Source organism: Amblyraja radiata, chromosome 27, assembly GCF_010909765.2.
Source record: "Amblyraja radiata isolate CabotCenter1 chromosome 27, sAmbRad1.1.pri, whole genome shotgun sequence".
Taxonomy (NCBI): domain Eukaryota; kingdom Metazoa; phylum Chordata; class Chondrichthyes; order Rajiformes; family Rajidae; genus Amblyraja; species Amblyraja radiata.
This window is the reverse complement of record NC_045982.1, coordinates 2,484,414-2,510,377: the sequence shown is the minus strand read 5'-3', so window position 1 is coordinate 2,510,377 and position 25,964 is coordinate 2,484,414. Positions and strand designations below refer to the sequence as shown.

General features: G+C 44.8%; 1 protein-coding gene, 1 long non-coding RNA gene and 3 other non-coding genes across 5 annotated transcripts; 4 read left to right on the top strand and 1 right to left on the bottom strand.

The window, feature by feature from the left end:
- Positions 1-3,081: 3,081 nt before the first annotated feature.
- On the bottom strand, positions 3,082-20,299 carry LOC116988298 (synapse-associated protein 1-like). The gene is made up of 9 exons (XM_033044878.1): positions 20,056-20,299; positions 17,349-17,467; positions 14,517-14,583; positions 13,472-13,545; positions 11,277-11,416; positions 10,767-10,912; positions 6,650-6,708; positions 5,487-5,637; positions 3,082-3,319 (listed from the first exon to the last, which is right to left on the bottom strand). The coding sequence occupies exons 1-9, from the start codon at positions 20,261-20,263 to the stop codon at positions 3,189-3,191; spliced, it is 1,095 nt and encodes a 364-aa protein (XP_032900769.1). The 5' UTR covers positions 20,264-20,299; the 3' UTR covers positions 3,082-3,188.
- A 271-nt stretch (positions 20,300-20,570) lies between these two features.
- On the top strand, positions 20,571-25,396 carry LOC116988299. Its single transcript, XR_004415908.1, has 6 exons — positions 20,571-20,629; positions 21,444-21,536; positions 22,077-22,136; positions 23,999-24,166; positions 24,876-25,176; positions 25,382-25,396. It is a non-coding gene; the product is annotated as an uncharacterized LOC116988299 (long non-coding RNA).
- Positions 20,855-21,000, top strand: LOC116988679. Its single transcript, XR_004416030.1, has one exon. It is a non-coding gene; the product is annotated as a small nucleolar RNA SNORA16B/SNORA16A family (small nucleolar RNA).
- LOC116988680 lies at positions 22,181-22,312 on the top strand. Its single transcript, XR_004416031.1, has one exon. It is a non-coding gene; the product is annotated as a small nucleolar RNA SNORA44 (small nucleolar RNA).
- LOC116988683 lies at positions 24,260-24,331 on the top strand. Its single transcript, XR_004416034.1, has one exon. It is a non-coding gene; the product is annotated as a small nucleolar RNA SNORD99 (small nucleolar RNA).
- Positions 25,397-25,964: the final 568 nt, after the last annotated feature.

The following is a 25,964-nucleotide window of genomic DNA, read 5'->3' as shown; positions in this document are numbered from 1 at the left end:
GACGTCTGTCAGCTGCACAGCACAGGCCCTGAGCACGCGCCCGGGGATGCCGTCAGGGCCAGCACCTTTACGTGCATTAGTCCTACTCAGTGCCACGTATACGTCGTAGGGGGTGAGTGTGAGGGGTTGGTGATCGGTAGGTAGCACAGCCTTGATGGCTGTCTCTAGATTGTCCCTGTCGAAGCGGCCATAGAAGTGATTAAGCTCCTCGAGGAAGGAGGCGTCGCTGGATGTGGGGGTGGTGTTGGAGGGTCTGTAGTCCGTGATGGCCTGGATGCCTTGCCACATGCGTCGGGGGTCGGAGTTGTTGTTGAAGAGACCTGAAGTAGTTTGGGTCTAAAGAAGGATCTCCACCCGAAACATCACCCATTCCTTGTCTCCAGAGATGCTGCCTGTCCCGCTGAGTTACTCCAGCATCTTGTATCAACCATTCTTCGATGTGTACAGGCAGCATCTCTGGAGAACATAAATAGGCGCCTTCTTCCCCATTCAAAACGTCACCGGTCCATGTTCCCCAGAGATGCTGCCTGACTCGCTGAGTTACTCCAGCACTTTGTGGCTTTTAAAAAAAATTAAGTACTTCCTGCAGTCGTATTTACAATATTGTGTTCGGTTTTGGTCACCCTGTTTTTGGAAAGATGTTGTTGAGCTGTAAAGGGTGCAGCAAAGATTTACGAGGAAGTTGTCAGGATGTTGTATTCCTAGGCTGGACTGTTTTACATTTAAGTGTTTACATTTCATGTTTTCTTCCAGCACTGGGCGCTTCATTTGTTAAAACATTGTTCTGTTATTGGGAGAATACCTGTACCATCAACCTGTTGAATTCATACCATTTCTGAAGTACAATTTCTTAAATCCAACGCTCAAATATTTTTTTTAATTGAATGTTGCGACATTAATCATGGCTCTTTACTTGCATCATACAATGACAATTGCTTTGTTCGTTTAAAAACGGCAAGTACATCTCCCTCCTGTTACAATTTGAAAGATACTCCATGTAAACAAAAAAAGTGCAAAAAAGTTTGCTGATTATAGTAGGCATTTAAGTTTGTCTTCTTTAAAAAAAATACTTTCTTATATTCTTCTCTCCATCACATAACACACTCACAACATTGCAAAGTGTTTAAGAAGGAACTGCTGGAGAAACTCAGCTGGGTGCAGCAGCATCTATGGAGCGAAGGAAATAGGCAACGTTTCGGGCCGAAACCCTTAAGGAAATAGGCAACGTTTCGGGCCGAAACCCTTAAGGAAATAGGCAACGTTTCGGGCCGAAACCCTTAAGGAAATAGGCAACGTTTCGGGCCGAAACCCTTAAGGAAATAGGCAACGTTTCGGGCCGAAACCCTTTGGGTTTCGTCCCGAAACGTTGCCTATTTCCTTCGCTCCATAGATGCTGCTGCACCCGCTGAGTTTCTCCAGCATTTTTGTCTACCCACAACATTGCAAACCCTTATCAATGCAGATAAAACTGACTGGTATCCTGGTAGGATTACTCCCCACGTTTGCTTGTTCTAAATAGTTATCTCCACTGTGAATATTTGGGTGAAGGAATTTACACACATAAAATTGCAAATATAACCAAAAACACAATAGATGTATACGAGGCATTAACAGAAAAACAACCAAATACATTTACATCACTCCTATAATCGTAGAATATTTTCTTTAAACTCAAGAAAGAATAATCGGCCATTTCCGTTTCACTACAGTGTAATAGTCCCGAACGCATTAGCAAAATAACTCCACACATATTAAGTAACGAAAATCTTTCAGCATTTTAGGATTCTAGACAGATGGCACATACTGCAGGCTAATCTAAGCCTTTGCTACTGGGAAGCCAGGTATAGTTTCTGAAATGTTTCATAAAGGTTATCTGCAAATACTGCACAATTTGTTCAGAGCTCGTGATTGTTTCTGGGGGAGGTGGGGAGGGGAAAGGGGGGGGGGGGGGGGGGTGGAAGTGTAGGTTTTTTTAAAAGGCTCTTTGTGGAGGCTTGTCGGTGTGTTGTTATCAAATGGTTCAAACCAAGGCTATCTGGATTTTAGAAACAAGGAACTGCAGAGGCTGGTTTACAAAAAAAAGGTGCGAGAGTAACTCTGGGGAACATGGATAAGTAAGTAAATTTTATGTATATAACACGTTTAAATCAACTCGCGTTAAAACCAAAGTGCTTTACATAGAAGAATCAATTAAGTTTCCGTACATCGATAGAAAAATGAGAACGAAATAGATCTTTTGGGTGGTCGGGACTCCTCTTCAGTTTGTAGAAGGGTCCAGATCTAAAACGCCACCTACCCATGTCCTCCAGAGATGATTGCCTGACCCGCTGAGTTACTCCAGTACTTTGCAACGCTATCTGGATTCTCGTTACTTTCCCCATACTGCAGTCATTTCTTTCCTGTTTTGCTGACACACATTTGTCCAACAGATGTAGTGAACAAACCAGCTTTCAATCAGCTGTCCCTGGAAGTTTTAACACATCTGCAGAAAGGCCCTCGTAACTCGTGAGTATTGACTAACTCGGCAAACCCTGTTTTAGTCCCGCGGGATTTAGTAGCTTGGCATATTCTGCGCCTTACTTTGGTGATGAAACACACTGCAAGCCAGCACCTGGCGCCAATCCTACGTATTAGCTGTGAAGAGGAACAGAGGGGATTTTGCAGTTTTATGGAGAGAGCAGGTAAACACTGCAAATGGCTTCCTAGAAGAAGTGTCTGAGCAGCAGCTGCTGAAATGGACAAACAAATTAACACACATACACATCCTTCAATTAATATTGTACTGAAAATAAAATTAATTTTATAATTAATATCAAAACCTGGTCTTCAACAAACATAAATGTAGCATTGAGAACAATAATAAAACAGGTGATGCAGAGATATGTTTAAAAATACAAACAAAAGAAAACTGACTGCTTGGCAAAGGCATGAGGCTCGGGTAGGTGAGGGCCATGGGGTTGTGAGTACAAGAAGATACTCAAAAAGCTGGGGTAACTCTGCGGGACAGGCAGCATCTCTGGAGAGAAGGAATGGGTGACGTTTCGGGTCACCCGAAACGTCACCCATTCCTTCTCTCCAGAGATGCTGCCTGTCCCGCTGAGTTACTCCAGCATTTTGTGTCTATCTTGGGTTTAAAGCAGCACCTGCGGTTCCTTCCTACACACAGGTTATGAGAACAAATTTGCTCTTTAATCCTCTTCCTGAAGCAACGCCTCGATTTCTTTCTCCCAGGCGTCGCTCACTTTTGCTTTCCCTTCAACAATTTCGAACTCCTGCAGTTCACGCTGCAGCTCCTTCTCCCACTCGGGGATGTCGTCCGCTAGGAAGAGAAATGTGAACCGTCTATGAAATGTTTACAAATAACGATTAAATGTGTTTGGAGGAACTGCAGATGGCAGTTTATGCTGAAGATGAACACATAATGATGGAGTAACTCAGCGGGTCAGGCAGCATCTCTGGAGAACAGGAATAGGTGACGTTTCAGGTCTGCCTCCTTCCTCAGACGGAGTCAGGGGAGAGGGAAACTAGAGGTATGAAAAGGTGCAGAACAAGTCAGAGCCGTCTCCCCTGACTCAACTTGCCAGGACTATGGAGAGGACGGAGGGTCTGAGGAAGGGTCTCGACCAGAAACGTCACCCATTCCCTTTCTGCAGATGCTACCTGTCCTGCTGAGTTACTCCAGCATTTTGTGTCCATCTATGGTGTAAACCAGCATCTGCAGTTCCTTCCCACACATCAAGAGAGTTTCATTGTTTTCTGTATCAGGAATGGAACAATTGTCACCCATCCATGTTCTCAAGAAAGGTTGCCTGACTGGCTGAGTTGTGTCTTTTATAGAGTTAACAAAGTCTAGCTACGATTGGAATGTAGGAAGCACAACAACTGATTTGCACACAATAACCACACCAGGATCAGATAATGTTGAACAAACATTGCCTGCAGAATTAGCAATTGTCGGAACAGTATGTCTGAAGAAGGGTCTCGACCCGAAATGTCACCTATCCCTTCTCTCCAGAGATGCTAAGGCAGGCACGGGTTATTGATTGGGGACGATCAGCCATGATCACAATGAATGGTGGTGCTGGCTCAAAGGGCCAAATGGCCTCCTCCTGCACCTATTTTCTATGTTTCTATGCTTCCTGACCCGCTGAATTACTCCAGCACTTTGTGTGTCTTTTTTAGTTTACTGTCACGCGTGCCGGGGTACAATGAAACGCTTTTTGTTGCGTGCTATCCAGTCAGCGGGTCAGGCAGCATCTCTGCGGAACATGGATAAGTGAAGTTTCTGGTCAGGAAGTGGAAGTGGAAGTGGCGGCGCTGTTAAGAGCTGCGGCTCGCCTGCAGTCCGTCTGTTTTTACTTTTTTCTGTTGTTTTTTTAATCTTGTTTTGGTTAAGTTTTAGTTTGTTGGGTTGTGTTAGAGGGGGGGTGGGGGTGAAACATGTTTTCTGTCTCTTCCTTCGGGGGAATGCGACTTTTTCGTGTCGTATCCCCCTTCTCTGCATCCGTCTGCGCTGAGGCCTAGTGGCAGAGCTGGCGGCCTCCAACCTGCGACCGACCCCGAGGCTCTGGAGGCAGAGCCAGCCAGGACTCACCAACGCGAGGCTGACCGTCTTCGGGGCTAAGGCAACGGTGGCCCGACTTGCTGGTGCGGCTTTCTGGCTTTCGGCGGCGGCCTGGAGCTGGGGCAGCAGCTCGGAGCGGAGACTGCGGGACCCGGAGCTGGGGCGGCGGCCTGGAGCTGGGGCGGCGGCCCGGAGCGGAGACTGCGGGACCCGGCGCTGGGGCGGCGGCCTGGAGCTGGGGCAGCTGCTTCTCCATTTCTCCATTTACTTACAGCTTTGATTAACGAGTGACTCTTAATGCTTCACTCAAGCATATGGTTTAGCATTGCTTATCATGTTAAAACAAGTCGAGGTTAACTGAAGATATTCAATGCCTCGATTTTATTTATTTAGAATAGTCTCCTGGGGAGGGTGGACAGAAGAAAAGTTGTTGAACATCTCAAATGGAAATCTGTACTTAGCTGGGAGAAATGGTGTATTTAATAAAGAGGGCAGTGCCCAAATAAGATTTGGGTGTGATTGGTGAGGTAATGAAATGGAATGCAATATTTAAGCAATCATTGCATTTGAATAATTGCCTGCTAGTGTTTAGATTTCATTGGCAGTCTGAATTAAAGGGATAACTGAGCAAATAGATGATATGCATTTTAAAACTAAAGTGAAGGTAGACACATAATGCTGGAGTAACTCAGTGGGTGAGGCAGCATCTCTGGAGAGGAGGAATGGGCGACGTTTTGGGCCGAGACCCTTCGTCAGACTGATTTCAGGGGAGGGGGTGGGCAATAAAGTGATTCGGCAAATAGCTATAGATAAATTGATTCCAGAGTCCTCATACGAATTGCAATTTTTCTTTTTCAAACTGTCTACTTTAAAATGCAATTAAACTCCAGAACCATGTAACAAGCAACTAAACGAAACCTACCTTCGTCACCAGGAGCTGGTTGGTCGCTGCTCATGCCCAGTTGCTCCATGCCCCTCAAGATGTCTTCCTGGTTTAGGAACGATGTGTCAAATGCATCACTCACAAACTCATTAGCAGTTGGACTTATGGAAACCTCCTGTCCAGAGGGAGCCTGTAACATTTATTTGCATTGAGGAATCAGCACACGCAAAAAGGTGATTTGTTTAGTTTCGTTTAGAGATACAGCGCGGAAACAGGCCCTTCGGCCCAGCGAGTCTGTGTCGACCTAGGTAGGGTCACACAAGGGACAATTTGAAATCCTTACCGAAGCCAATCAACCTACAAAGCTGCACATCTTTGGAGTGTGGGAGGAATCCGGAGCACCCAGAGAAAACCCACACGGTCACAGGGAGAACGTACAAACTCCGTACAGACAGCACCTGTAGTCAGGATCAATCCCAGGTGTCTTTCTATACAAGGCAGCAACTCTACCGTTGCGCCACCTGTTTAATTTTGTTTAGAAGTAAGCCAGGGCTGCTCAAACATTTTTCTTGGACTCATTAAGGGCCTGTCCCACTTTCACGACCTATGCCGAGTTTGCCCTTGACTCGTACTCGCAGCATGGTCGTCACCAGGTTGTAGGTAGGTCGTAGCAGGCAGTGATGCTAGTCGTAGGTACTCGTGGCATCAAGTAGGTCGGGGCGTTTTTCTAGCATGATGAAAAAATGTACCACGAGTAAAAAAGGTCGTGAATTAGGTCGTGAAAGTGGGACAGGCCTTTTAGGAGCTGGGTTCAATCTTCACTTTGAAGACAGACGCAGACTGCTGGAGTAACTCAGTGGGTCAGGCAGCATCTCTGGAGAAAACCGGTGGGTGACGTTTCGAGTCGGGACCCTTCTTCACACTGGAAGTAGAGGAGAGGGAACTGGAGATAAGAAAAGGAGGTACTCAATCATCACGTTACCTCGGATCTCCACAACTCTAAACTGTAAGACCTTCATTACAGCTGGGAATTAGGTTTTCACCTCAGATCAAAGTTAGAATCAAACTTAAAAAGTGGTATTCAACAAATGCTGCATTTGCTTGGTAACCTAGTGATTCTTAGTAGTTTGGTAAGTGTAATGATCAAACTTAATTTTCAAAATATTCTAAAATATACGAGTTTGATATTAAAAAAAACTTACCCCAGCAGATTCATTTTGCTTTCTCACTGGCACCGTGGATGGCGATGAAAGTACTGAATCTAACACAAAGAAAGGACATATGTAAAACTGACTGAAGCACTGTAAAAGTTTGAATTTGATAATTTACCTCCAATTCAAGAGCAGTGTTGGGGATACAAAGGAACTGCAGATGCTGGTTTACAAAACAAGACACAAAGTGCTGGAGTAACTCAGCGGGTCAGGCAGCATCTCTGTAGAACATGGATAGGTGAACCCTCTTCAAACCCGACCCAACCCAAAACCTCACCTATCCATGTTCCCCAGAGATGCTGCACAACCGCATTTAGTGTATTTGTTTGTAAAACAACATCAGTGGTTCATTCTATGATAAAAGCGTAGCACTTCGGGAATTAGTTTCAATATAATTATGGAGAGGGTCAGAACTGGACCTAGGGTTGAGATTTTTGATTGGAGAAAGGATAACTTTGATGAGATGCGAAATGATTTAAAAGGAGTGAACTGGGACATTTTGTTTTATGGGAAGGATGTAGAAGAGAAATGGAGGACATTTAAAGGGGAAATTTTAAGAGTACAGAATCTTTATGTTCCTGTTCGGTTGAAAGGAAACAGTAAAAATTGGAAAGAGCCCTGGTTTTCAAGGGAAATTGGACATCTTGTTCGGAAAAAGAGGGAGATCTACAATAATTATAGGCAGCATGGAGTAAATGAGGCGCTTGAGGAGTATAAGGAATGTAAAAAGAATCTTAAGAAAGAAATTAGAAAAGCTAAAAGAAGATATGAGGTTGCTTTGGCAAGTAAGGTGAAAGTAAATCCAAAGGGTTTCTACAGCTATATTAATAGCAAAAGGATAACGAGGGATAAAATTGGTCCATTGGAGAGACAGAGTGGACAGCTAGCTGCAGAGCCAAAAGAGATGGGGGAGATATTGAACAATTTCTTTTCTTCGGTATTCACCAAGGAGAAGGATATTGAATTATGTGAGGTAAGGGAAACAAGCAGAGTAGCTATGGAAACTATGAGATTCAAAGAAGAGGAAGTACTGACACTTTTGAGAAATATAAAAGTGGATAAGTCTCCAGGTCCTGACAGGATATTCCCTAGGACATTGAGGGAAGTTAGTGTAGAAATAGCCGGGGCTATGACAGAAATATTTCAAATGTCATTAGAAACGGGAATAGTCCCCGAGGATTGGCGTACTGCGCATGTTGTTCCATTGTTTAAAAAGGGTTCTAAGAGTAAACCTAGCAATTATAGACCTGTTAGTTTGACTTCAGTGGTGGGCAAATTAATGGAAAAGATACTTAGAGATAATATATATAAGCATCTGGATAAACAGGGTCTGATTAGGAACAGTCAACATGGATTTGTGCCTGGAAGGTCATGTTTGACTAATCTTCTTGAATTTTTTGAAGAGGTTACTAGGGAAATTGACGAGGGTAAAGCAGTGGATGTTGTCTATATGGACTTTAGTATGGACTTTAGTAAGGCCTTTGACAAGGTTCCTCATGGAAGGTTGGTTAAGAAGGTTCAACTGTTGGGTATAAATGCAGGAGTAGCAAGATGGATTCAACAGTGGCTGAATGGGAGACGCCAGAGGGTAATGGTGGATGGCTGTTTGTCGGGTTGGAGGCAGGTGACTAGTGGGGTGCCTCAGGGATCTGTGTTGGGTCCTTTGTTGTTTGTCATGTACATCACTGATCTGGATGAAGGTGTGGTAAATTGGATTAGTAAGTATGCAGATGATACCAAGATAGGGGGTGTTGTGGATAATGAAGAGGATTTCCAAAGTCTACAGAGTGATTTAGGCCATTTGGAAGAATGGGCTGAAAGATGGCAGATGGAGTTTAATGCTGATAAATGTGAGGTGCTACACCTTGGCAGGACAAATCAAAATAGGACGTACATGGTAAATGGTAGGGAATTGAAGAATGCAGTTGAACAGAGGGATCTGGGAATAACCGTGCATAGTTCCTTGAAGGTGGAATCTCATATAGATAGGGTGGTAAAGAAAGCTTTTGGTATGCTAGCCTTTATAAATCAGAGCATTGAGTATAGAAGCTGGGATGTAATGTTAAAATTGTACAAGCCATTGGTGAGACCAAATCTGGAGTATGGTGTACAATTTTGGTTGCCCAATTATAGGAAGGATGTCAACAAAATAGAGAGAGTACAGAGGAGATTTACTAGAATGTTGCCTGGGTTTCAACAACTAAGTTACAGAGAAAGGTTGAATAAGTTAGGTCTTTATTCTCTGGAGCGCAGAAGGTTAAGGGGGGACTTGATAGAGGTCTTTAAAATGATGAGAGGGATAGACAGAGTTGATGTGGACAAGCTTTTCCCTTGAGAATAGGGAAGATTCAAACAAGAGGACATGACTTCAGAATTAAGGGACAGAAGTTTAGGGGTAACATGAGGGGGAACTTCTTTACTCAGAGAGTGGTAGCGGTGTGGAATGAGCTTCCAGTGGAAGTGGTGGAGGTAGGTTCGTTGGTATCATTTAAAAATAAATTGGATAGGCATATGAATGAGAAAGGAATGGAGGGTTATGGTATGAGTGCAGGCAGGTGGGACTAAGGGAAAATAATTGTTCGGCACGGACTTGTAGGGCCGAGATGGCCTGTTTCCGTGCTGTAATTGTTATATGGTTATATGGTTAATCAACTGTTGAACAATTTAGGCTGGTCTCTGCTGAAGTGCATAAGATTTAACTTAACACACAAGATCTTGAAGGTGGTTGCGGCAGAATCTAACACTCAAAAAGTCACGTGGGGCTGCACAGTGGCGCAGCGGTAGTTGCTGCCTAGTATATCGCCAGAGAACTGGGCTTGATCCTGACCAAGTGGGCTGGCTGTACAGAGTTTGTATACAGGTTTGTAGGCTGATTGCCTGGGTAAAATTGAAAAATTGTCCGAGTGCGTATAGGATAGCGTTAATGTGCGGGGATCTCTGGTCGGCACGGACCCGATGGGCTGAAGGGCCTGTTACGGCGCTCTATCACTAAACTAAACAGATGATACAACATACATTCTCTGAGCGGCGAGACTCTTGTGAGCTAATCTTCAAACAGTGGAAGCAAATTATCTTAGCGTTTTGAAGGTAGAGGCACAGACAGATTTTTGATAAGTCAGGGTTAAAGGCTTAACATAGACAGGCAGAGACATGAAATTGTGATTACAGTCAACCAAGATCTTATTTTAAAAAAGGACGCAGAAAGCAGAAGTAACTCAGCGGGTCAGGCAGCACCACTCAGTCTGAAGCAAGGTCCTGACCCGAAATGCCACCTATCCATGTTCTCCGGAGATGCTGCCTGATCTACTGAGTTACTCCAGCACTTAATTGGGGGGGGGGGGAGAAGGAAAAACATTTAATAGGAACCTGAAGGGTAACTAGTTTACACAAAGGGTGGTGGGTGTATGGAACGAGCTGCCGGAGGAGATAGTTGAAGAGACATTTGGATAGGTTTGTGGATAGGGCAGGTTTAGATGGATATGGGCCAAGCAGGGGCAGGTGGGACTAGCATAGATGTGTTTTGTTGGTTGGTGTGGGCCAGTTTCAACACTGTATGACTCTAAGAGGTTGGGAACATTGTGTTTCGATAGAGGCTTGAATGTCCTCTTTCTGCCTCTGTTGCTCTATGTTTCTGTAATGGGAAATGGAAGGACATGTGTAGATGGAACATCGAAGGTACACAAAAAAGCATCTATGGAGCGAAGGAAATAGGCAACGTTTCGGCCGAAACGTTACCTATTTCCTTCCTGAAGGGTTTCGGCCCGAAACGTTGCCTATTTCCTTCCTGAAGGGTTTCGGCCCGAAACGTTGCCTATTTCCTTCGCTCCATAGATGCTGCTGCACCCGCTGAGTTTCTCCAGCTTTTTTGTGTACCTTCGGTGTTCCAGCACCTGCAGTTCCTTCTTAAATATAATGTAGATGGAACATATTGGTCGGCGTGGGCAAGTTGCGGCCAAGGGCCTGTTTCCACGCTGTATGGCTCTATGGCACCAGGGGCTCAGCGTTGTTTGCTTTGTGGGCAGAGATGATTCGTTGTCAAAGCGCCAGCAATATTGAAATCTAGAACCAAACAGCATCCATTTTGTGACGTGATTCAAGCGCGGGGCACCTGTGGCAGGGAGGCTGTTTTCTGAAGCATCCGGTTCATCTCTGGAGTTTTCAGGCTGTCCGGCAGCTTGAGACAAGAGTTGTACAGACTGTTTAATAAGAGATATTCGGTAAAAATAGTTCTTCCAGAACTGTTCTTCCTTTACGCTGCAAAGAAAGAAATGCAGTTAGTTGGAAACATACTTCCAATTATTCAAGATTCAAGAGACATTTATTGTCACATGCACCAATTGGTACAGTGAAATTTGGGGTCACCATACAGCTCACCCCTGCCGATCAAGGGTTTCGACCAGAAACATCCCCTATCCATGTGCTCCAGATATGCTGTCTGACTTGCTGAGTTATTCCAGCACTTTGTGCGAAACGTAATACATTTTGGGAAATTTATGCTACACTTTGAAATGTGGTGGCTAAACCAAGCAGAAAGATTTATCGGGTTAATTTATAGTACATGACCTGTTGGGAGCGGTGGTCTTAGAGGAGGAAGACGCAAGGATTTCTGTCCACTTACAGTTTTGGAACAAGCTCAAAACGCATTTTGCTCAGCAGCTTGTCTTCACGAAGCATCACAACAGCAACGGGTGCCACGGTGTTGAAATCAAAGCTAAATCGTACACCAGCAGGAGGATCTCGCAGAAAGTTCCGACGATCCTGCAAAAGCAAACGGCGTGCTTAGCTTCCAATGAGCCCAGAACAATCGTGGTTACGTACACAATCTACCTCCACATCGCCTCAGCAAAAATTACTTCTTTTTTAGTTCAGAGACATAGCATGGAAACAGGCCCTTCGGCCCACTGAGTCCACGCCTCACCCGTACACTAGTTCTATGTTATCCCACTTTCTCCTCCACTCCTTACAGACTAAGGCCAATTTACTTAAGCCAATTAACCCGACAAACCGGCACGTCTTTGGGATGTGGGAGGAAACCGGAGAATATGGAGAAACCCCACGCATTCACAGGGAGAAAGTGCAAACTTTGTACAGAGAGCACCTGTAGTCAAACCATGATCTCCAGTAGTGTAAAGCAGCATCTCTACCTCTCCGTCACTCCACACCTATGTAGGTGCTACCAGAAAATTGCTTTTAAAGTACCAAATAAACCACTGGAAAATATGAATAGGCAATGTTTCAGGTTGGGAGCTTTCTTCAGATTTAAGAAGGGTCCCCGACTAAAACATCACCTATCCATTTCTCCAAAGATGTTGCCTGGCAAGCTGAGCTACTCCAGCACTTTGTGTCTTCTTTTGCAAACCATCACCTGCAGTTCCTTGTGTCTCCAAATAAATGACTGCCCTTTCCTTACCCATTCACATCTACTGTCTATCCATACACACCGCATAGTGGAAGGTGAAGGAAAGACTTCAAGAGTCAAGAGAGTTCGTTTTATTGTCATGTGTCCCAGATAGGACAATGAAATTCTTGCTTGCTGCAGCACAACAGGATATGTAAACATAATACAGAACAGCAGATAAAAGTTCAGTGTGTCTATATACCATAGACCATATATGTACACAATAAATAAGCTATTTGCTCTTCATATCTTATTCCTCAACAGCCTCTCAATGGACTTTGTTTAATGAAACCCAAAGCAAAATACTGCTGATGTTGGAAATACTCTGCGAGTCATTGGAACACAATAATTAACACCAGAAATAATGCACTCAGTTTCTAACGCGTGCTCTAACATTTAATAATATCTTAGACACAAGGATCAGTAGATTAGGTTTACAAAAAGAGACGCAAAATATTAAAGTAACAGTGCATCTCTGGAAGATGTTCCCTGACCTGCTCAGTTACTCCAGCACTTTGCGTCTTTTAAAAAAAATAATCTTGATTGATCTGATTGTAATCTTGATTTCATTTCCCTGTCTAGGTATGTTAAACCTTCAACCCTAGCTTATCAAAAATCTGTCTGCCTCTACATTGAAATAATTTGCTTCCACCGTTCTTTGAAGATTAGCTGGCAAGAGTCTCACTGCTCAGAAAACATATGTTATCTCGAATGCCCAAAACAGGTGATTTTCTTTTTAGTTTTACTCTCCCATAGCCATCCTCATTTTATCCTCATGCTTCAGTTATGTTCACTCTTCTATATTTCATCAGATACAAGACTAAATTGTTCAACCTTTCATCAAAATATAACTCATCAATTCGAGGTTTTTAATATAGATACAAGGAACTGCAGGAGCTGGTTTACAAAAAAGGACACTAAGTGCTGGAGTAACTCAGCTGGTCAGGCATCATCTCTGGAGAACATGGATAGCTGACATTTCGGGTCAGGTCATAAGTGATAGGAATAGAATTAGGCCATTCAGCCCATTAAGTCTACTCCGCCATTCAATCATGGCTGATCTATGTCTCCCTCCTAACCCTATTCTCCTGCCTTCACTCCATAACCCCTGACACCCGTACTAATCAAGGGTCAGGTCTGAAGAAAGGTCTCCTATGTATGTTCTCCAGAGATGCTGTCTGATCCACTGAGTTAATCTAGCATTGTCCAGAGGAAACATCATCCCTATATTTAACCATTAAAAAATGTGTGTATTTCAATAAGATCACAACTTATTCTTAGTCAACTCAACAAAGGCCCAGTATCCTTAACCTGTTCTCATACAGATAAGTTCATCGTCTCAGGAATTTTGAATTGAGGATAGGGAAAAGAAAATCTGGTGAAAGAGATGAAAGTTATTGTATTTACTAACTTACTTCAGACAAAGAGAGGACTTGCTGCTTTACAGACTCCTCATTATTGTATCCTGCCCAGGGTGGGAGAGCTGATTCTAGAAATAAAATGATCAGTTAATAAATGTTAGTATTTAATAAACAGTGTAGTCTTTTAGTCTGATTCTCAGCCTTTTAATCTGATTTTCATTCATTCATTACGTTGATATGTAGTGTTACGAGTGAAAACTTGAAGAATGGCATTGGACACTTTTATTAAATATCTGTACATAACATTGATCCACAGGCAATGGGAATTCATCTTGAAAATTGGGTTGACCCTTTTGTTCAGTTAAAACACTATGATATGTTTAGTTTAGAGACACAGCGTGGAAACAGGCCCTTCAGCCCATCGACCAACAATCACCTGTACACTAGTCCTATCCTACACACGAAGGACAACTTACAGAAGCCAATTAACCTATAAACCTGCACGTCTTTGGAATGTGGGAGAATGTGGGTCACAGGGAGAACATACAAACTTCGTACAGGCAACGCCCGTAGTAAGGATCGAACCCCGGTCTCTGGCATTGTAAGGCAGCAACTCTACTGCTGCACCACTGTGCCCCATTAAAATAACTATTTTCACTCAACTGATTTGAAAGAAAAGCAGTTCACAATTTGGTTGTCCTGGTTCTTACAACATTATTGGCAAAATACTTCTCCGACTTAATTGTTTCTGAAACATGAAAGAAGTTCATAAATCTAAGTTTCCTTACATCTTCTGCAAAATATTCAGAGTCTTAATAAAATAAAATTGTTCTTTCTAAGTTTGCTATTGAAGACTGACATAGCTTGTGTGTGGGATTGGAATTAAAGCACCTAAAATCTCTCAAAAGAAAATGAAGTTTATAACGGTAGGAATGGATGATAACAATCTCTAAATAATTTACTCCAGTTAAACTTGAGAAGTAGATGGAATGAGGACCATTCCTGATTCTGAAAGCACAAATAGGCAGAGCAAACATCAGACGGGAGTCATTGGCGAGAATTATATTTAGACACTCGCATGAATGTTTTGTTAAAGTACCTGATTTCTTTGATTTTTGTTCGTCCATAAATTTTTCTTGTTCCTTATTGAAATTTCCAATGATTGTCTGCAAATGACAAATAAATGAGAGGTATTAATCTGATTAAAATAACTCAGAACAAATGCATTATGAGTTTAATTCAGATTGATAGAGGAAAATTATAAATGCCATTGACTGATAATGTTTGTATGTTCTCCCTGTGACCCACATTCTCCCACATTCTTTGCTGCTTCAATTAATTTTAAACCCTCCCAACTATTAGGTGCTGCTGATAATAGTCACATCCAATTCTGGTCCCAGCCCCCCACAGCATTACTCCATGTTATTAACTTTGATATCCACTGAGTCTCCCATTCCAAGGGACCAAGAGTCCGATATTCTAATCTAGATGGCAGCGTCTAACTCATTAGCAACTTCAACCGCATTTGAAATTCAGACTTTGCTTTAGTTTTAGAGATACAGCGTGGAAACAGGCCCAACGGATCACCCGTTCACATTAGTTTTATGTAACCCCATTTTTTCTCATCAACACCCTGCACATTAGGGAGAATATTACAGAGGACTAATTCATCTATAACCCCGCACGTCTTTGGGATATGGGAGGAAACCGGAGCACGCGGAGGAAACCCATGCGGTCACAGGGAGAACGTGCAAACTCCTCACAGACAGCACCAGTTAGGATCGAACCCGGGACTCTGGCGCTGTGAAACGGCAACTCTACCGCTGCGCCACAGTGTCACCCCTTTTGTGAAGCCCAACTCCCCAGCTGAACCAGCGCAGACATAAAGAGGCCAGGGTAATGCCAATCCAGGCAGTTATATCATCGTTAAAGATCTGCAACTCATGATGCACTGACAGAGAGGACGGCCCTCCATTTGCACACACCCCTACCCTATTAAAGCCCAATGGCTCAGTTGGTAGAAGCACTGAGTGATAAAAGAAATCTGAGTCACTAAGGCAGACTCAGGTTTAATGGCTCATTCACACCAAGTTAATTTATCAAGCCTAAGCGAACAAGGTCTTTAAGGCAAAAGAAGAGCACCAGGCAAGGTATTCCCATCCTAATTGCTATCCAGCCCAACATATTCATAGATAAGTACTTCATAGCAAAAGGATTTGAGTATAAGAGCAGGGAGGTTCTACTGCAGTTGTACAGGGTCTTGGTGAGACCACACCTGGAGTCTTGCGTACAGTTTTGGTCTCCTAATCTGAGGAAAGACATTCTTGCCATAGAGGGAGTACAGAGAAGGTTCACCAGACTGATTCCTGGGATGGCAGGACTTTCATATGAAGAAAGACTGGATAGACTCGGCTTGTACACGCTGGAATTCAGAAGATTGAGGGGGGATCTTATAGAAACTTACAAAATTCTTAAGGGGTTGGACAGACTAGATGCAGGAAGATTATTCCCGATGTTGGGGAAGTCCAGAACAAGGGGTCACAGTTTAAGGATAAGAGGGAAGTCTTTTAGGACCGAGATGAGGAAATCATTTTTTACACAGAGTGGTGAATCTGTGGAATTTTCTGCCACAGAAGGTAGTTGAGGCCAGTTAATTAGCTATATTTAAGAGGGAGTTAGATGTGGCCCTTGTGGCTAAAGGGATCAGGGGGTATGGAGAGAAGGCAGGGATGGGATACTGAGTTGGATGATCAGTCATGATCATATCGAATGACGGTGCAGGCTCGAAGGGCCGAATGGCCTACTCCTGCACCTATTTTCTATGTTTCTACTTGGTTCGAAACACGAGCGGACTGGCATTAGAGCATGGAGATAAAGAGCAGAGCATCAATCATCATTGTAGGCATAAGGGCAAGGAAAGAGAGCGGTATGGGGGAAAGTAACAAAAAAAAAAGAGGAACTTTAAACAAAATCGAAACATCTTTTCCTAATAACAAATATGTAACCAGTTCCGAAAATAGCTGTTATGTGGAACCCATGCGATCTAACCTTCCAGAACAGCCGACCATGTGGAAACTTGTCAAATGCTCCGTCATTTTTTCTGTCATAATCATCATTCTTGATTAGTACGGGTGACAGGGGTTATGGGGAGAAAGCAGAAGGATGGGGTGAGGAGGGAGAGACAGATCAGCCATGATTGAATGGCAGAGTAGACTTGATAGGCCGAATGGCCTAATTCTACTCCTATCGCATGATAAACAGAAAGTCTTGAAGAAGAGTCCCGACCCAAAGGGTTGCTTGTCCATTTCCCTCTGCAGATGCTGCCTGACCCACTGAGTCCCTCCGGATGGCATTAACATTGAATTCTCCCAATTTTGCTAGTCCTTGCTGTCTCCTCCCCTTCCTTAACCCTCCAGCTGTCTCCTCCCACCCTCCCACCCGCCCGCCCTCGGGCTCCTCCTCCTCCCCCTTTTCCTTCCTTCTCCCCCCCCCCCCCCCCATCAGTCTGAAGAAGGGTTTCGGCCCGAAACGTCGCCTATTTCCTTCGCTCCATAGATGCTGCTGCACCCGCTGAGTTTCTCCAGCATTTTGTGTACCCTCCAGTAGTTTGTTCCTTGCTTACGATTCCAGTTTCTGCAGCCTCTTCTGCCTCCAAAACAAGCTCTCGACTGAGCATTTCGGCCCACTGCTTAATCCAACTCCTGTTTGTGCTACTTTAAATAAGCAACTGTGTGCACAGAAATTCATTCCCAATATTATTAACGTCATTACCACTACACTAAAACTTATTTTACCGAGTGAACATTTCTCACCAGGTAAAATACAGAGGGAACCAGCACATACTAGATTTATCACTCAGTGGAAAATCCAACTTAAAGCTCATAACCTTGTTCTAACAGATATTTTCTGGCAATACTGTAGTTGCTCGAACCATGTCAAGGAGATTGCCTATTTTATGTTCCTCGACAGTTTTCTTTATTGTCTGGGCAGTCTCTCGCATCGAGTCCGATACTTTCTTTGAAGCAGATGTAGCCACATTCCGCAGGTAACCTGGAATTAAAAATACATACACGTTAAGTGTACTAGTCGTACCTAACATTTTTAGTTGTAGATGGTTAACTTGTAAATATATAATGATGTTAACATGACAAAGGGCTCCACGGGGCCGTTATCAAATAAAGACACAAACTGCTGGAGTAACTAGGGCAACGCAGTGGCGCAGCGGTAGAGTTGCCGCTTTACAGTGCGAGGGCCCGGGTTTGATCCTGACCGTGGATGCTGTCTATACGGAGTTTGTACGTTCTCCCTGTGACCGTGTAGGTTTTCTCCGACAGCTCCGCTTTCCTCCCATACTGCAAAGACGTACTGGTTTGTAGGTTAATTGTAGGCTTCCGTAAGAATTGTAAATCGTCCCGAGTGTGTAGGATACTGTTAGTGTGCAGGGATTGCTAATTGCTGGTCGGCGTGGACTCGGTGGGCCGAAGTGTCTGTTTCCGCACTCTCTAAACTAAAATAAACTCAGCGGGTCAGGCAGCATGCCTGGAGAACATAGATAGGTTACTATTTTGGATTGAGACCCTTCTGCTGATCTGCTGGAAGGAACTGCAGATGCTGGTTGACAACGATGATAGACACAAAAAGTTGGAGTAACTCAGCAGGACCGGCAGCATCTCTGTAGAGAAGGAATGGATGATGTTTCAGGTCGAGACTTTTCTTCAGACCGAGAGTCAGGGGGAGAGGGGAAACTAGAGCTATGTGGAAGACCCGTCTGAAGAAGGGTTTCGGCCAGAAACGTTGCCTATTTCCTTCGCTCCATAGATGCTGCCACACCTGCTGAGTTTCTCCAGCACTTTTGTCTACCTTCAATTTTCCAGCATCTGCAGTTCCTTCTCAAACACTAGTGTAGATGGGACATGTTGGCTGGTGTGGGCAAGTTGGCTGAAGGGCCTGTCTTCATGCTGTATCACTCTGTAGATACACAGGGTGGTGAATCTGTAGAACTCATTGCCGCAGAAGGCTGCGGAGGCCAAGTCAATGGATATTTTTAAGGCGGAAATTGACAGATTGTTGATTAGTTTGGGTGTCTGGGGTTATGGGGAGAAGGCAGGAGAATGGGGTTAGACAATAGGTGCAGAAGTAAGCCATTCGGCCCTTTGAGCCAGCACCGCCATTCAATGTGATCATCCCCAATCAGTACCCCGTTCCTGCCTTCTCCCCATTTCCCCTGACTCCGCTATCTTTAAGAGCCCTATCTAGCAAAGCGTTTAGCTGCAGGTATAAATGGGTAATGGTGACATCTACTAAAAGCTAACAAATAAACAGTGACACCTGGAAAGATGTGGACTTATCTTTTTGAGACAAATACAGAGTCCCTATCTTGATCAGCACATGTAATGCAAGACAGGAACAATCTTTTCATGTTTACCTGCACAGAAAAGTGACCTAAAGCAAAAACCTTTCACATCACAAATCTCAAAACCTTTTACCCAGAGTGAAAATGTCAAGGACTATAGAGGGCACAGCTTTAAGGCAAGAGGGACAAGGTTTAAATGTGTAGGGCAAGTATTTTTTTTTGCAGAGTGGTGGTCATCTGGAACGGGGGGGGGGGGGGGGAAATAGATCAGCCATGATTCAATGGCGGAGTAGGCTTAGAAACATAGAAAATAGGTGCAGGAGTAGGCCATTCGGCCCTTCGAGCCTGCACCATTCGCCATTCAATATGATCATGGCTGATCATCCAACTCAGTATCCCGTACCTGCCTTCTCTCCATACCCCCTGATCCCTTTAGCCACAAGGGCCGCATCTAACTCCCTCTTAAATATAGCCAATGAACTGTGGCCTCAACTACCTTCTGTGGCAGAGAATTCCACAGATTCACCACTCTCTGTGTGTGGAAAAAAATGTTTTCCTCATCTCGGTCCTAAAAGATTTCCCCCTTATCCTTAAACTGTGTGACCCCTTGTCCTGGACTTCCCCAACATCGGGAGCAATCTTCCTGCATCTAGCCTGTCCAACCCCTTAAGAATTTTGTAAGTTTCTATAAGATCCCCTCTCAATCTCCTAAATTCTAGAGAGTATAAACCAAGTCTATCCAGTCTTTCTTCATAAGACAGTCCTGACATCCCAGGAATCAGTCTGGTGAACCTTCTCTGCACTCCCTCTATGGCAATAATGTCCTTCCTCAGATTTGGGACTGTGGATCCCCCCCCTCGCCCTTGATTATGCTTCTGTGGAGAGAGCCAGAGGCAAAGATCTTATCAGATTCAATTTTAATTGTCATTGTCAGTGTACAGTACAGAGACAACGAAATGCATTTTCATTATAGGCGCTCCGCTATAGGATCTTTGGCCAGAGGCATCATCTCTGGAGACAAGGGATGGGTGACGAATTGGATCGAGACACTTTGTTCAGATTGAGAGTCAGGAGGAGAGGGATGGGCCGAATGGCCTAATTCTTCACCTATCACTTATGGTCTAAGGGGTTGGGGCCGGGTTGGTGAAGGGGGAGGATGACAAAAGTGCTGGAGAAACTCAGCGGGTGCAGCAGCATCTATGGAGCGAAGGAAATAGGCAACGTTTCGGGCCGAAACCCTTCATCAGACCAGACCGGTGGGAGTGTTTGTTTGGTGCGCACTCACTGCCCACGCCTCTGGCCTGCTCGGGGCCGGCTCCGGCTCCAGGCCCAGCCTCAGGCTCCAGGCCCGGCGGTGGCGCCTCCTCTCCCGCCCACGGCTCCTCGCCATCCTCCCTTGGGGGGTGCAGCAGCTCGGCCTCCTCCTGGCGGGCGGAGTAGCCGGCGTCTCCCGGCCACGCCAGCCACCCGCCGGCCGCCAGCGCCCTGAACATGGTGAAGCCTGGAGCGCTAGGCCGCGCCGTCGCCACGGCAACCCCCCCTTCCCCGCGCAGCGCCCTCTGGGACCTGTAGTCCAACTTCCCCATCAAAAACCCCGTCTCCTCGCCGTTAAACACACAATAAACCCCCCACCGCCGCTTATACAACTTTGGGATGAGATGCAATGTTTAAATTCCCAGTAAACCGTAAATATATGTATGTTTGAGGGAGTGGACTACATCCCCCAGGAGGCATAGCGAGGGATCCAGCGCATGCGCAGCCGCGTGGTCCGGGTCGGTATATAAGGCGGTGGAGCGGCCGCGTTGTCCTCTCTCTCTCTCCTGCCTGAAATGGCGGCTGGATCTGGACTTGACTTCAAGGTACAATCTCTCTCCATCCGCCGCCTTTCGCCTCCGCCGCCGTCTTCAATCTCTCTTAATCGTCTCGGCGAGATACCCATCTTTCGTATTCCCCAACTATTTCGTGCTATTTTGGTGTTTAACCCAGTGTTTTGGGGAAGGTTCTGTGGGGGTGGGGGTGTCCTTTGCTCCAGCAGTTTGGAGAGATGATGCCTTCCTTGCAGAGAGTGAAAGAAGAAGATGCGAGCTGGCCCTGATCGAAGCCATGTTCAGCTGAAACCAGTAGCTCATGTGGTCAAAACAGGCGCCCAGAGTGAAATTCCCTTCCATAGACGGTCGCTACTCAGACTTGTACTCGTGTCTGACTCGCAACATTGTTATGGAAGACAATGTATAATACCTGGTCTATTAAAGATAGACACTAATCTTTAATGACTTATCTTTAATAATCCATCCTGGGGCGATTTTGCTATTGTCTATCTACTCTATTGTCTAATCTGCCGTTTATTCCCAACATTCCCAGAAGTTTAGGGGTAACATGAGGGGGAACTTCTTTACTCAGAGAGTGGTAGCGGTGTGGAATGAGCTTCCAGTGGAAGTGGTGGAGGCAGGTTCGTTGGTATCATTTAAAAATAAATTGGATAGGCATATGGATGAGAAGGGAATGGAGGGTTATGGTATGAGTGCAGGCAGGTGGGACTAAGGGAAAAAAGTTGTTCGGCACGGACTTGTAGGGCCGAGGTGGCCTGTTTCCGTGCTGTAATTGTTATATGTTATTCAACACCATTAAAGTAGTGAGACTTTCATTTCTCAATGTCTTAACTTTTCTTTGCAGATGTCTAACTTCCATGTGGTCTTTGCTCCTGCCTGCAACATTAGTTCCTCTCTACTGATGATCAATAAATGGCCTGAGTGACCATGGTAATCGGTAAGTGAAAAATCATTCATCAAAAGTGTTGTGCTTAAGAAGGAACTGCAGATGCTGGAAAATTGAAGGTAGACAAAAATGCTGGAGAAACTCAGCGGGTGCAGCAGCATCTATGGAGCGAGGGAAATAGGCAACGTTTCGGCCATCAAAAGTGTTGTAATGGATTCATACGTTTTTGGAGCTGGATTAGACCATTCAGCCCATCAAGTCTACTCCGCCATTCAAACATGGCTGATCTATCTTTCTCTCTCGACCCCATTCTCCCGTCTTCTCCCCATAACCCCTGACACCCTTATTATTCAATTAAATGTGGTGTACCATCAATGCACAGAAAGATTCCAGTGTTGGGGTTCAATTGTAGAGCGTTTGACCCAGGGTGAGGCCATTTGGTCCATTGAATGATTGGGATTATTATAGTCAGGGGTACAGTGAAAAGCTTTGTTTTACATGCTATCCAAACGGGTCGCACCTGATAATGCTATATGTAAATACAATCGAGTGACGGGGGATAAATATGATTATTTTTTCTTCTATTTACAGTAGATTCTTGACCTGATGCAAGCATGTTCTACAGCTTTTGAAAACCAAAGATAGTGTGTGGTGAGTTGATTGAAAAGTTCACGAGTTTGTTGGGCAGTGCCCCCATGCATGTTATCCGAGAACTGCAGCGTTAGTTGGTGGTTGTGGATTCTCCAACAACATGCTATAGAGTTGGAGAGACTTTGCCAGCTTTGGTCTTGCATTTCCAATGTCTGTCACTCAACTCTCCTACATTCTTTGTCATCTGTGTCAAGATGACATTTTTTTTGTCTGTTTTTGTATATACTGAACTTTTATTTTTCAAAGATGGACACAAAATGCTGGAGTAAATCCAGGTTGCTTCTTTGGACAGAAGGACAATAGACAATAGGTGCAGGAGTAGGCCATTTGGCCCTACGAGCCTGCACCACCATTCAATGTGATCATGGCTGATCATCCCCAATCAGTACCCAGTTTCTGCCTTCTCTCCGTATCCCCTGATTCCACTATTTTTAAGAGCCCTATCTAGCTCTCTCTTGAAAGCATCCAGAGAACCTGCCTCCACCGCCCTCTGAGGCAGAGAATTCCAGACTCGCCACTCTCTGTGAGAAAGTGTTTCCTTGTCTCCGTCCTAAATGGCTTACTCCTTATTCTTAAACTGTGGCCACTGGTTCTGGTCTCCCCCAACATCGGGAACATGTTTCCTGCCTCTAGCGTGTCCAAGCCCTTAACAATCTTATATGTTTCAATGAGGTATCCTCTCATCCTTCTAAACTCCAGAGTGTACAAGCCCAGCTGCTCCATTCTCTCAGCATATGACAGTCCCGCCATCCCAGGAATTAACCTTGTAAACCTACGCTGCACTCCCTCAATAGCAAGAATGTCCTTCCTCAAATTAGGGGACCAAAACTGCACACAATGGGTGACATTTCACACGGACAATCGCCTCTTGGAATGGAATGCTATTTATTGTCATTCAAACCTAGGTTTGAACGAAATTACATTTACTACAGCTTTTTACATTACAAAAAAACCCAAGACCCACGCTTAACACAGTTTACATAAACATCCATCACAGTGAGTCTCCTCACTCCTCACTGTGATGGGAGGCAAGGTCTTATCTCTTCCCTTTATTCTTCACCCGCGGTCCAACTGCAGCGTTGAGGTGAACTGGGGCTCCGATGTTAAAGCCCCCCACTTGGTAGGATGGTAAGTCCTGTCGCCATTTAGCCATGCCGGGTGATGTTAGGCCCCAGTTCCGTGTCCTTTAAACCCCGTGGATCAAGCAGACCAACCAGCAGTCCAACTGCAGCATCTAGGCGAACTGGGGCTCCGATGTTAGAACCTCCGGTGACGATGGTAAGTACCCGTGGCCACTAACCCGCACCGGGCGATGTTAGGCCACGCTCCGTGTCCTTTCAACCCCGCGATTCCAGCGGGAGAAGCTGCCATTGCGGGAGCTCTGAAAAGCCGGCTCCCCCCAGGGACCTGGAGCTCCCGATGCTCTCTTGAATGTCACTATTGTATCTGCCTCCACCAGCAATTCCTGGCAGTGTGTTCCAGCCACCCACCGCCGTCTGTATTAAACTCTTTTCTTGCACATCTCCTTGTCTAACTTTAAAGCTAGGCTCTCTAGTCCATGGCATTTTCAATGTAATAGGGGTTTGCGTTTCAGTTGCCCTTGTTACGAGGCATCACACTTGAGTGGGTTGAAGTCTATCGTGTGATTTGCAGTCAATATTGTCAAACTCTGCTCCTTGAATGCATCAAACGTCTTGTCCATTGGGTATAGTTCCAAATCTCTTTATGCTTTAAAATAAATGTGTGATCTTGTAACATATGGCAGAGTTGCCACTGTAGGTTGCTGTTTGGTTTTCGTCTGCTCTGGGTGCCATGTCAGATGCAAAAGCAAGTTTGATGACAAGTAATTTATCTTTTTTCAGGGTATTTGATGCTGAGAATGAAGCTGGTCCTACAGCATGGGAACAGGCCCTTTGGCCCAGCTCATCTATGCTGACTAAGGTGCTAAGGTGCCCCATCTAAGCCAGTTTGGCTCTCACAACTCTCCAATCCATGCACCAGGGCTAACCAGTTGGAGCTACACTTTGATGGTGAGGATTCAAGTGTTGATATCATGAGATCTGTGGCTGCTGCCCAATTTGTGTGAAATTAAATGGCTGGATGTGTGGGAGGTGAATAAGACTGCTGATCACTGATGAAAACCATGTGCTGTGGACTGCTGGATGATAGCTGCGGATATGGGACTGAGATCAGCAGTGTGGTGTGATCTGGTATTTTGGGATCATATGGTGTAGAAACGGCCTTCAGCCCAACTTGTCCATACCAACCAGCATGCCCCATCTATACTAGTCCCACGCTGGCTTTTGGCCCATATCCCTCTAAACCTGCCCTGGCTATTGTGTACCAGTCTAATTGCTGCTTAAATGTTGCAATGGTCTCTGCCTCAACCTCATCCGGCAGCTCGTTCCATACACCCACCACTCTCTGTGTGGAAAAAGTTACGCCTCAGATTCCTATACAATCTTTCCCTCTTCAGAGTTAACTTATGCCCTCTGGTTCTCGATTTCCCCAACTCTGGGCAAGAGACTACATCCACATGATCTATTCCCCTCATGATTTTATACACCTCTATAAGATCACCCCTCATCCTCTTGCGCTGCAAGGAATAGTCCCAGCCTGCTCAATGTCGCTCGAAAGCTAAGACACTTGAGTCCTGACAACATCCTTGTAAACACTCTCTGCACCCTTTCCAACTTGGCAACGTGTGTTATTCACTACCTGTATTTTTTGGGTCCATAGGTACGCGCTGATTCCCAGGATGGAGAAAGGTCACTCCTTGAAACTTGTAGTTGACTTGGAACACAAGTAGAGTCAACTTTATTTGCCACATACACATACAAGATGTATACGAACTGGATGTCTGAATTTTCAGAATTATTTTCGGTTTCCTTTTGTTGACATCTATGGCTTTCACTATTAAACAATACATCTGGAATGAATTTGTTTGAGATTCCAAATCTGTTGTGTTTCCAGAGCTGTGAATAACCAGTTGCCTTTTACTCCAAATTGGGGGAAGGAAATAACAAACAAGATACCAAAGGTAGAAGGTAGACAAAAATGCTGGAGAAACTCAGCGGGTGCAGCAGCATCTATGGAGCGAAGGAGATGGGCAACGTTTCGGGCCGAAACCCTTCTTCAGACCCTTTCCTTCGCTCCATAGATGCCGCTGCACCAGCTAAGTTTCTCCAGCATTTTTGAGTGCCTTCGATTTTCCAGCATCTGCAGTTCCTTCTTAAATACCAAAGGTAGAAGCATTAGTAGCAGCAGTTTTTCAGTATCTTTGGTGGAAATTTAGTTTGTTCAGAGGGTCAAAGCAAGCTTGAACATGTTAATAATGAATTAATAACAACTAGTGCTAGAGACTTTGGTTCAATCCTGACCTCGGGTGCTGTCCGTGTGGAGTTTGCATGTTCTCCCTATGGGTTACTAGAGCGCTCTAGTTACCCCGCCACCCCAAAAAGATGTTCAAGTTGATTAATTGACCCTGTGGATAGGGAGGTTAAATAACAGAACTAGTATAGGGTGATTTCACGAAAGGTCACTGGGTCATGGGTCTTCACGCACGGAGCCGCAAGATCCAACTGGGGTACAAACGTCACTTCCAGTACATGTTATTGATGCTAGAAACCGCGAAAACGGTTAGTTTTTGCGCTGTAAATAACTGCAAGTCGGGGTGACCGTGAGACACAGTTATCCTTTAGAATTCCAAAGATTAAGAAAAACGAAGGTAAAGAGAAGAGAGCTGAAGGGAAAATAACAGCGGAAGTTGTTGGCGAACATTGCCGTGCAGATATAAAGATAGAAAATATCGGGGATTATCGCGTTTGC

Excerpts from the sequence above, each read along its gene's own strand:
- LOC116988298 (XM_033044878.1), bottom strand. The coding sequence starts at position 20,263 with ATGTTCAGGGCGCTGGCGGCCGGCGGGTGGCTGGCGTGGCCGGGAGAC. Across the intron at positions 10,913-11,276 it reads TTTGAGCTTGTTCCAAAACT|CGTAAAGGAAGAACAGTTCT; the intron begins GTAAGTGGACAG and ends CTTTCTTTGCAG. Across the intron at positions 3,320-5,486 it reads ACCAGCTCCTGGTGACGAAG|CGGACGACATCCCCGAGTGG; the intron begins GTAGGTTTCGTT and ends TTCTCTTCCTAG.